A 12,463-nucleotide genomic window follows, 5' to 3' on the forward strand; every position below is an offset into this window, starting at 1 on the left:
TAAAAATTTAAATTGGTATTCTATTATTAACAGTGCAATTAACACTGTGATTAATTGCATCTATTTTTTCTAATCTTACAATTATGATTGTTTTTTTAATTGTTTTCCCTCATAAAATACTTTTTAAAGCTTTTCTCTGAGGTCTTGATATTTTACATGTCATGTGATGTACTCTGCTCTGACGTCAAAGACAGCTTTCTCTTTGATTGGTAGGGCTCTCATAAAAGGATGTAGGTAGGCACTTGCATTTGCTTTTGTTACAAAGTTGAGCTGCATAATGTACCACAAGTGATTAGATATTAGCAAGAAAAATAGTAATGACAGAGCAATGTAGGAAAGTTTACAAACTACACAATATATCGTTTACCATATTCTATTCACATTTAGAGCTTTCATTCAGAGACAATTACAGTAATTTTACCAAGATAGCGCAAGGTAGGACAGGCTCAACATTTGACAGTGTTTTTTATGTTACAGTATATTTGTTTGAATAAGTCCATGCAATTTGTGTTTTTATGTGCGTGGGTTTTATCACATAATTCAATGCTCTTTCTTCTAAAGCAAAAATCAATACTGGCAGATAAGAAAAATCAATGTTCAGCACTCATAAGCAACCCTACAGCAACAAGCCTGCATATATAGCCCACAATTCATAAGTAACTTTGGTGTAATAAATAATAACAACTTTGCATGTTTATAGCGCTTTATATCTCCAAAGCACTGTAGACATTAACTCTTTAATCTGCACATCAGTCTTAAGAAGTGAGAGGGTAAGCACTGTCATCGTAACGAACTAATGTCTGGAGGCCCAGCGCTCACGGATAAAGTTCCTGGACTACGTACTACAGAAACTTGTCATTCTAGAAAAGACTTCAGGACTCTGCTCAGGTTTTTTTTCATATCCAATGCAGCCTATATTGTGGGTGGATGGGGTGTGTCCTGCTTCAATCTGAACTGTCACTACCATATTTGTGTTTACTAATATTAAATAATAGCAACATAAATAATACATGTTTTCCTGTGCATTTTCCAAACTTCCTGCAAAATTTGGTAATATTTCCTACAGCACCCAGGGGCCATACTCATGACAAATGGCGATCTGTGACTGTGGTGTGATGGGGTAGAATAGTCATAAATAAGGGATCATGCTTCCCTTCCCAAGCTCCTTCCCGAGTTTTATCATAAACAGAAAGAAAAGGATGTTTCTAACTTATCTGCAAAAATCAAACACTGTCCTTTGGAACAAGAATAAATGAGAAATAGTAGTAGTTTAGCTGGTTGGCTGCTCTCAGCAAAGAAAAGGAAAGACAAAACAAAAAAGATACAGCACAATGGTGCTCTATCACTTATCTTGGGCCTCTCGTCCTAAAGTTGCTGGTCGGCCTTTGTAGAGAACAGCCAATAAAATAGTAAGCATCGTAAAGCAAGTACAATTATCTCAGTGATGCACGGATAAATATACCAATGCTTAGTGCACTCAGCTGAGCAATGTTATTTTTCAGTTCCCTGTGGGAACAGTTTTTCTAAATATCACCTTCAAAAAACCTATTTTCTGAATCCAAAAAACAAAACAAAACAAAAAACCAAACAACCACAACACAGCATAAAACTAACTGGGGAACAAACGATGCTATTACTAGCTCCACAGCTAATTACCATCTCCCAGGTTTGATTGTGTTACAACACATCAAAATACAGACTGCTTACTTATTCAAGCTTTGATAAACATCACCATGTAAATCACTTAGCGTTAAACAGGAGATTGTGTAAGAAACAAACACTCCCTCAACTTGGGCAGGCCACTAGTCAGGTGTCCAGTACAGGAAGAAATTACCCGCAGAGGAATGCTTGGATTCATGCCAATATCTCAATAGCATTTAGCATGACTGGCGGAACACGGAAGCAAGCAGCAGAAATGCGCAGACATGCAAAGAGACAAAGAGGAGATTAAAGCAACAGTGTCAAGGTAGACAGGCTCCACATTTCACACACATTAAAAGCAAAAGGTAAATGTTTGTACAATACAGAAAACTAGTAACAATGCTGTTACAGCCCATGCTTCTTATCTGGGTAACCTTTCAGAAACGCTCTAACAGTGGGTTTGCTGTGATCAAAGATGTGTATATAGTTCTCTGACCTCTACCATCAGTCCTTGAAAGCAGCCTAGTTACTGGCATTCTTGCTATTATTAATCTCTCTCTTTTCTGAATTCCCTTTCAGATCCAACCTAAGCCAAACAATTAGCATGTGAATCAGCAGTGGTACAAAACATACACAGTTTCACTCCTCTTGTAGCCAGGTTTCACAGCATTTTTTGCCACAGGACCCTAACTAACCAGAAACCACAGTTTTCTAGTGTATTACCCAAAAATATTTGAGAGAGAGAGAGAGAGAGAGAGAGAGAGAGAGAGAGAGAGAGAGATTAGTTCACTCATGAATAAATATAGCTGTCAACAATGTCTTCCTGGTCAGCCTAATCCTGTGATGTGGAATTTAGAGGGATAGATGTTTCATCTGGTAAACTTCTCCAGATCTTGAAATAAAATAATAATAATAATAACAATAATAATAAATTAGTGAGGCATTCAGTACGGACTTCTCTCAGTAACAATGGTCAGTATTACTGGCGAATACTGAGCTAACAGCTTGACTTTTATGAGTACAGAAGTATTTACAATATATCACTCTGGGATGATGAGCTAACTAGCAATCGCAAATTACATGGGTCCAATAAAGCATTTCCAAAGTTCCGGTCAAGGTTGTTACTCCTTTGCCAGTTCTTTTTGTCCTCTCTGTGTTTCCCAGAACTTTCCTTCTTATGAGAGGCATTCACAGAAGAAGCAGAGGAGCAGGCTGAAATCCTGTAAAGTGTTGTGTCAAAAATGCAACGTAGATAAGTAAATATCTCTTAAAGAGCTATTTACTGTGTTTTGTGTATATTCAAACCAATTAACAATTTTCCTGAAAAATCTTGTCCAATTTAAAGGAAGTTTGCTCCAGCTACATGGTTTCACAAGTCGCTATTATGAATCGTGTGCCTATTGAACATATAGGAAGACTTTCAAACCCGTCTCTTTTAGGTATTCTTCAGTCACTGATCTGCTATGACTGTCTGCTACCCCTTGCCTTTGTTTGTACCAGGTCTGCCCAGTTTAGATGGTAAACTCCTTGGGGCAGAGACTTATCTAATCTATGTGCTTTGTTAAACACTATGCATACCTATAATGCCATATATTGTAGGTAAGAAGTCTCAGGACCAGATCCTTAGCTTGTGTAAATGAATATTCTTCCATCTAGGTCAATTTTATAATTACCACCAACTTACTGTAGTGGCTTACAAAGCATGCACCTCAGCACAAAGAAAATGAAGCAGCATTATTGGGTGTTGCTGTGGGTGGTTTGAAAGCTAGCTACATTATGCATGGAATAGATACACTTTCACTGTGCAGTAACCACACAACAGGCCAGATCATCACTTGGTGCAAATCACTGTAGCTCCATCTGCTGCTCCAGCCCCAAGATGTTGCTCTCTCATTTTCTTTGTGCTGAGCCTACATACTTTGTAAAGCCACTGCAGCAAGTTAATAATGATGTATGAAATGAAAAATCCTTCTGAGTGCACCTGAACACACAGAAGGATGGACAATACAATCATTGTGATGCTGTGTTATTTCATATCTGCTACTTTATATATACAGATAGACAGGCCCCGTTCTCAGCCAAACTGGATTTACACTGGTGTAACTACACTGAGTGTATTGGAGTTGCTCCTGATTTATATGGGCGTAAATGAGACTGGTATCAAACATACAGTATTCTGTATGCAGTGTTGTAGCTGTGTTGGTCCCAGGATATTAGAGAGAAGGTTTTATTGGACCAACTTCTGTTCGTGAGAGGGACTAGCTTTCAAACACTCTAAGCTCAAAAGCATGTCTCTTTCACCAACACAAGTTGGTCCAATAAAAGATATGACCTCACCCACCTTGTCTCTCTAATATAGTATTCTGGTCAGGCACAGCCAAAAGAACACAAAGTCTCAAAATACAGAGACGAAGGGCAAAATTCTCTATTGTCCATTGGGTCAATAGATTTAAGTCCTCAAAGAATTTGGCTGGCTACAGTCTTTACTGATATTTTTAGCCTCTGAGGAAATTAGCTAGCTGGAGATTTTGAGAGCGAGAGCTATTCTGTGACACAAGCGCCCCTACCGTGCATCAATAGGACTGTTCACATAACTACAAAACTTGCTGGAAAATGTTTGAAGACTTTTTCAAAGCAAGGTGGAAAAAGAATTAAAAATGGTCACCATAGCCACAGTGGTACTCAAAGTCTACCTGAAATGGCTGCAGGCAGTAGAGGAATGCTAGAGAGATCACATAAACTTGGGACTGATTTCTGAGACATGCAGCTTCCACTTCGTACTGTTCCTTCTGGGCCACTTTGACCAAGTTGTCTGATTGCTTCTGAGACAACAAATATTGGAAATAGCCCAGGAACTATGTTGCTCAACATTTATTTTATTTATACTTGTGATATACAAGCAGTTCAATTTCTTCTAAGGTGTGACGTGCGGTTGCATAATATGCAAAACTTCCTGGTAGCATAAGCGCTACATACAACCATGCACTTAACCTTACAAGCGTCATTTTATGCTCCAAATTGCAGGTTAAAAATACTACTTTGTCCACTTTAGCTTTCTATGATCAGGCAAAATATATTTCAAGAAAATAATTTTACTTGTCTGAGCCATGTATTGCCACCAGAATTCAGTTATGTATTGGACAAAACGCTCTTCAAAGAACGATTTTTCCCTAACCGTACGAAAGAAATTGGAGAACAGATTGCAAATATTAAGGTCTTGATCCAGCAAACACATGTGTGAGTAACATTACTTATGTGAGTAGTCACCGACTTCAGTAGGATTACTCATGCGAGTAAATTTTCACGCGTTTGTCCCTGAAAGACTGGGGCCTAAGTCTTTTCCATTCTTGACAACATTCTTGAGAGGTCTTTATAATTATTTGGTATTTATTAAATATTGGATCTGACATAAGTGTATGAAACTGAATGCCTCTAACATGATTTTTACTGTGACACGCAGGCACCCTCTGAAAAGTGTATCTCTTTGGAAACTCTATTTGACAATACAACATTGACACTTTCTACCAAAGCTTAGCCTGTTGTTCCAGGCTTATCTCTGGACTGCCATCAGCATCTCATACCAAAGTCATGCCAGCTTGATCCCATGCCTTTGTAGGAAGGATCTTGTAATCCTTGTGAATGAAGCTTGATTATGATAAGTATGTTTTACTGAGCAAGCAAATATATCTTGGCTCGGAAGCATCAGCATGGGACAGGAAACAATCACACAAGTACTCCAAGATCACAGGATATTCATCCTTCCTTAAAGCTTTCCCACCTGCATCCAGTAAAGTAACACTCATTTTTAAAGTCCCTTTACTGATGTTCAAGGTTTTCTTACTCCGTTTTATTCTTCTGATTATCTTTCAATGTATATTGCAACTTGTCTTTTGGGGTGGAATTTTCAGGGGAGCCAGTCACCTAATCCCCCACGAATTTCAAAGGGATCTGGAGGCCTAAGTCCCTTTGGACTTGTCTCCACTGCAGCGTTAGCTCAAGATATAACTCGAGTATAGCCCTTAACCTGACTCCAGTCCACACACAGAAGTCTCTAGCTTGAGTTAACTGGTGCTTTAAACTGGAGCTCACTAGCTACCAGAGGGTATGGGTTAAAAGTGGAGTTCTGTAATGCAGTGGAGACTCTGCCTCTTGGTGCTGCAAATCCAATCAAAAATCCTAGAGCTTTGTTTTACAGTGTAATGGCTCTCACTCCAGTTAGGCTAACTCAGGAGAAGTTAACTCAAGTGTAGGAGAAGTTACATCAGCTGACACTACAGCAAAGAAACCCTTAGTTTCATCTGAAAAATCCCAAAGTTCTTAAAGTACCTGCTATTTAATTTGCCCTTAATTTAATAATTCAGGGACCTGGAGCTTTCTGTAATTTTGTGATTTATCTGTGGATTACTCTTCCTAGAACCATCAAAACCTCCAATCTTATCTTACTAATAAGCACAGATTTTGCTTATTTAAAACAAAACCAGAAATTCCCTTTGTTTGCTATTGCTTTTAATGGTTTATACTTAATTGATTTGTATTGTAGAAGTGTACAGCGTCTGGAACGTTTTCATATTTCTTGAATTCAGGCTTCTATGCACCATGTGTTTTGTCTGAACAAACTTCTTCCAGAGCTAGGTAGTAGGTATGCTGCAGTGTACAATTCACCCTATGGTACCCTGTGTTCCAAAACATCGGATTTTTCTGGAACAGTTCCAAACCTGCTCTAGCCTCTGTTACTATACATGTAAATGTTATACTCCGCAACAAAAGCAAATGTAATTTAAATGCTCAAAGAATGTCTCAAGAATCCATTTTAATGTTCTCTTTTGAGTTTTCTAATTTTGGTGTCCATGGAACTTTACAAGGGCATAATAGAATGTAAAGACAGTGCATCCTTACCTGTGTACCAGCTGCTTACGGCTTACACAAATAGCAGTCTCATAGTCGTGAGTGACGCACACTTTATGTGGGTTGCACTTTACCTTCAAACATGGATCTTTGGATGGATCAAGAGCTATTAAAAACAAATGTAAAAATAACAAAGTTAGGAGTTTAAGTGAAATTCTCTCATCATTCCCAATTCAAATAAACATGCAACTAGTGGGAATAAATATAGAATCATAGAACAGGAAGGGACCTCGAGAGGTCATCTACATCTAGTCCAGTCCCCTCCACTCGTGGCAGGACTAAGTATTATCTAGACCATTCCTGCCAGGTGTTTGTTGAACCTCCTTTTAAAAATCTCCAAAGACTCCACAACCTCTCTAGGCAATTTATTCCAGTGCTTAACCACCCTGATGGTTAGGAAGTTTTTCCTAATGTCCAACCTAAACCTCCTTTGCTGCAATTTAAGCCCATTGCTTCTTGTCCTATTTTTAGAGGTTAACGAGAACAATTTTTCACCCTCCTCCTTGTAACAACCTTTTGTGTACTTGAAAACTGTTATCATGTCCCCTCTCAGTCTTCTCTTTTCCAGACTAAACAAACCCATTTTTTTCCAGTCTTGCCTCATAGGTCATGTTTTCTAGACCTTTAATCATTTTTGTTGCTCCTCTCTGGACTCTCTCAATTTGTCCACATCCTTCCTGAAATATGGCGCCCAGAACTGGACTCAGCTAGAATGTTAATGAGTGGGTTCTGTGAGGCCCTAAGGATTCCCCTCCAGCACATCACGGAAGAGGTCAGGATCTTGATTTTAGGTCTCCCAAACATAATGGCAAGGTTGCATCTCCAACTAATTTAAATTATTTTTATATCGTTTTTATTTAGACTTTAATTTTATTACTTCTTCCTCCCAAAGATTTCCCCTAATTCCTACCTCACATCCCCTTCCTTCCCACATTTATTGCTTATTTGAAACATTTTTGTTTTCATTTTGGAACTCCACATAAGGCGTTTATGTCAAATTACCCTGGCTGCTTTTCCCATCATTGGTTGATGCCCAGGGAAGTTTTTTTTTTTAAAAAAGATATTACTTTTTACAAAAAAAATGGAGTAATTTTTAAGTTCCAATTCAATTACCGCTGACGTTCTCCACATGGCAGCAAATGTATTTCTAACAACCAGAGGGTTCTTTTGCTTTCCTGCAGTGCCGAAGCATTGCAGCTGTTCTGCATTCGTTTAAGCAGTCAGAGCAGCAAGAGCTCACCACATTAACACCCATTACAGATTTGTGACGGGCAATTGAGCACAACCACTGCATATGTATTTAGAGGAATACAAGGCGTTGGAAGTCTTAAAAACAAAAACAAAAAAATGTAAACAGCTTTTGCTCCTAAATCCATTAAACAGATAGAAAAGGTGAAATGGGGAAAAAGGGCATAAGTTTCCAATACTATTAACATCTAATGAGTTTCCATTAAGCAAATATATTGTATTGTCTGTCTCTACCTAGTATGCTTCTGCAAGCAAGGATCATGAACTAAATTGAACCCAAATTATGGTAGGGATAAACTTGGCTTTATGGATAAAAGCCTGCTGATTTTACTCAGGGAAATCAATAGTAGTTTGGCATGAGTAATAGGAACAGGATTTGGGCCATTATGAAGTATATGGCACTAAACACAGAGTGAGTGCTCAACAAATAAAAAATGGTACTGAAGAACCTATCTGTAATACTCATCTTTGCAAGGTACAATTACTTATCTGCACGTGAATTCTGAAACCAAGGATAAAAATTGGTGCAGCTGTAAAAGTGACTAAATTCTAAAACAGTGTCACATTACAATCTATTTTAATAAAAAGGAAACAAAATGTTTAAATACTCTTCACAAAAAAAATAGAGGATTCCAGTATGGGAATCAAGTCTCAGAGAAGTAGCTGTGTTAGTCTGTATTCACACAAACAACGAGGAGTCCGGTGGCACCTTAAAGACTAACAGATTTATTTGGGCATAAGCTTTCGTGGGTAAAAAACCACTTCTTCAGATGCATGGAGTGAAAATTACAGATACAAGCATAGATATACAGTAATAAATCTGTTAGTATTTAAGGTGCCACTGGACTCCTCGTTGTCAGTATGGGAATGGTGCAGCAGAACTTTCATATGTATAGAAAGCATGTATTGAATGCTCTTGTGTTTAAAGATTTCAGTGGGGCCAGAATTTCACTCCTGGATTCTATTTCAGTTACAGACTCACACCTTCTCTGTGTTTCAATATTTTGTCTCTCAAATGGGAATAAGAATAATAGAAGGGGCAATCTATACTGGGTACGAGAGATCAAAAATGTGATTGCCAAAGAGTTTAGAGTCTTAGAACATTAAAGAAATTTAGAAAGTTATACTAATGCTATGCAATACAATCCCTATAGACAGGGTACAAAATAAGAAATAATTTCTAAAACATACCAATCAAAGATCATGCTTTGTGAATCAGGTTTCTACAACACTAGGAGCAGATGCTCATCATCTGCAGATGGCCTTTGGGAATAAAATGAAATATAAAACCCATATTTGACATAACAGTTCTGTGTGTTCTACAGCAATGAGTGTGAAGTCTTTGAAATTAAGAACCAAAATTATAAATACACAAATAAAGGGAGGGGGAAGGGCAGGAAAAAAGTAATTTTTTAAAATAAAAATCTGAGGTCAGTTTTATTACAAAAATAAAATTCCTTAAGCATTCAAGGGAAACATCAATATTCTGAAACACATTTTTCCTGTGAAAAATTTCAAATGTTTGACTTCTCATTCCAATTCACAATGCTTCTCTCTCCCCCCGCATCAAAACTTTTGCTGGAAGGAAATTCCATTTTCTGGCCAGTTCTGCTGTGCATCTAAACCCTGCAGTCTCTAGCTATCTGACAGAGCAAGAAAGGAGAGCTCTCTGGGGCAACCCAGGGAGTGATGAGGGCATGGCTAACGAGTCCAGTACCTGTATAGATTCAACAGCCACAAAACTTCTGTGGGAAGGTCAAGCAGCATTGGGCCTTAGCTCGCTGGCTCTAAAGATTAGCTGCATAAAAGTGCCAAGGTGCAGTGCTTCCATTCATGTGTGATGTTTCCATCCCCAACACAATGCCAGTTTATTCAAGCTGTGAGCATGGAACCAGAATTCCAGCCATAGTCATTGAAAAGCAAAGTGGGTACATCGTAGTACACAGGTGTCATTTCATTTTCGTCTGACCTTTCATTATTTATTTATAGCAATGTATGCACCTTATTAAATCTATAACTCCTCCGATTCCCTTTTAGAGATATTAAACTAATTGGGAAATAAACAGTAGTGATTGAATCAAGCCATTAACAACCTCCTAACAGTATGTTAGCATCTCTTTTTTACAGGGCATTGTTATGAAAATAATGATGGCACTTACACTCTGAGTGTCTTCCCCCACTAGTCAGAGAAGAGAAGAACACCACCAATTATTCTCTCCGCATCCCCAATACTTGTCACCAAGCGCTCCAGGTTAACAATATAAATCATTGTTGGCAAAGAGCTAACAACAGTACTTGAGACACTTTTCCATTACATTTCTGTTTTTACACATTACTACTATAAAGGAAGACGTATGACTGATAGGAAATGCTGGGATTCGGGCAGTAGCCATGCACGCATAGGGTTGCAATATAAGACTATACTGTAGATCAGGGTCATGTTAATCGCAACAGAGCAAACTTATTTTTCACATATGTAACTTTGGAAGCGTGGTAACAAATAAAATATCTCTTGCTGCAGCGGCTGTGCAGTTCTGCAAAACTTGTATGGCTAGTTCACAAGGGCAGATTTATGACCTTGATGCTGTTTTCATGACCATTCTTTTGGGAAGAGTTCAAATTCCAAACCCGCACATTTTTAGTAAAGTTTATACAAAAAAGCCAGGCAATCAAAAAGAAAATGACATGTAAACACATTTGGTTTCAAAATTGCCAGACAATAAGTGCTATGATCACTCCAAAACAAAAAGACTTTTGAAAAATGAAATGTCAAAAGCAGTTGCCTCACACAGTCCTCTTGGAACTGTTCTCAGCATAAAAGAAAACAAGACCATCTGGTAAGAAAAGTTATGATGAACTGGAAAATGGGACCTGAAGTCTATAATGCAAAGATTCTAGTTCATTTTGTATCACAATAGAGCATGGTAATAAAACATTTATTTTAAATGAGACACTGAAATGTAGTTCTGTATTTTATATATTATTTGTCCCCAGCAGTGCCCACAAAGATCTTCGTTCTGTGTAAACACAGAGGAAGGCACAGTCCCTGACTGTACAAGCAAGCAGAATGGGGTCTGAATGGGGTGGGGTCAGAATGGAAGCCTGTGAAAAGCTGAGTTAGGGCAAAGCAGAAGACCACTACTCATTACGCTGGACTATTCCCTGCTAGGCATGAAACCATTATAATGCCTAAGGCTGAACTTCAGACTGAGGCAGCAAGGTCTTGAGTCATTCCCTACTCTCTCACTCACAGCAGCCCAGCAACTGGCCAAAGCACAGGGTGAAATAAGCAGCTCACTACTGACTCCAATAGGCAATGGATGTGGGGCAGGTCAACATGAAACAGGCAGCTTCCAGAATCAATTCCGCACAATCATACACTGAATTATGGGCTTAGACCCAGCACCCACTGAGAAAACAAGACACCTATACTATTCGGCCATCACTTGACTAAGAAAAAGTTGTTTTTAACATTTATTAAGATCCTAGTGTAGGCGGAGATCCTAGTGTAGGCGGTTCTAGTTTTCACACTTGTTAGCTGCTTGACGTAAACCCCAAGCTACCATTTAGGCTTTACCTTGACCAGCTACCATGTTAAAACTAGAATTGCCTTATCTATGCTAGGATTTTAAGATGTGTTAGCCAACCCTGTTTTTAAAAAGAGCCCATTCTTCCTAGTATAGACGTGTCCTTTGTGTTTGTTGTTGAGCACATTCAGTTTAAAAAACTCTGCTCTCATCTTCCTCTGAAAAGCCTGGCTCCCAGTACAGATGAAGTAAAATATAACCAAAGTGAGTTCTGAGCATACACTAACATTAAAGCAAAGAAAATTAGGAATCTGATTACCCTGCCATTTGTGTGCGCAAGGTCACAGTGTGAGTCAATGGCAGAGGCAGGAAAAGAATGCAGGAGTCCTAAATACTAATCTCTTACTGTGCTCTAACTACCATAAAACAACTGCAGTCTGTTGATACCTGTTAGACACGAAGCTCCTTCTTCCTATTCTACTTAATCTTATGGTTCATTAAGTCATGGCATTGATTTGATAAGAAATATTTTTTGGTTAGCGTGGTTGGTTGTAACCTTTGATGCCATAGGTATAATATTGTTAATAAACTTGTTTTTACAAAATACTTTGCTTGAAAGAGCAGATTAGAAATCCCCAAAATATCAACGTCAAGTAATAACCACGTTTTTTATTCTGCTTCTGCAAAAGTCAGCATAAGTCATTCTGCTTCATTAGAGAGAAAATTGCCATTACCCCTCCCCGCAGGTCTTGAGGAGAGTATGTCTTCAACTAGCCTACTCAGATATTTAACTCTCACTCTCTCTCGCCACATAATTACTGGTAGCAATTTGCATACAGAAATCAATTCAGCTAAAATTTAATTACCACAGGACCAAATGCTTCAAACATGTATGTGAATTATTTTCACAATGCAACAAAACAGCAACAAATCAAGTTGTTAGCATTTATTGAATCCCTGTACTGTTGTTGTGTTTTAGAGAAACGGTAACGTTTGAGCAGTTAAAGAGATCAGTATTGTGGAAAGAAACATCTATTTTCATTTGTATGGGCACTTTCAAAAATGATTTCTCATAACCAACATACGATCCCTTTTGACATTGCTGAGGGCTACCCAGGCTAAAGATATTGTAAAGGACTATG

At 38.3% G+C, this 12,463-nt stretch overlaps 1 protein-coding gene across 5 annotated transcripts in view; it reads right to left on the bottom strand.

Annotated features, from left to right (window-relative positions):
* The window catches only part of SPOCK1 (SPARC (osteonectin), cwcv and kazal like domains proteoglycan 1), a 471,671-nt gene that overhangs the window by 186,016 nt on the left and 273,192 nt on the right, over positions 1 to 12,463 (bottom strand). For all 5 annotated transcript variants that reach the window (XM_073355490.1, XM_073355489.1, XM_073355488.1 and 2 more), the window contains one exon: positions 6,538 to 6,652. In XM_073355490.1, coding sequence (XP_073211591.1) covers positions 6,538 to 6,652 — 115 coding nt within the window. The remainder of the gene's footprint in view (positions 1 to 6,537; positions 6,653 to 12,463) is intronic.

The sequence above is a fragment of the Lepidochelys kempii genome, chromosome 8 (genome assembly GCF_965140265.1).
Source record: "Lepidochelys kempii isolate rLepKem1 chromosome 8, rLepKem1.hap2, whole genome shotgun sequence".
Classification (NCBI taxonomy): domain Eukaryota; kingdom Metazoa; phylum Chordata; order Testudines; family Cheloniidae; genus Lepidochelys; species Lepidochelys kempii.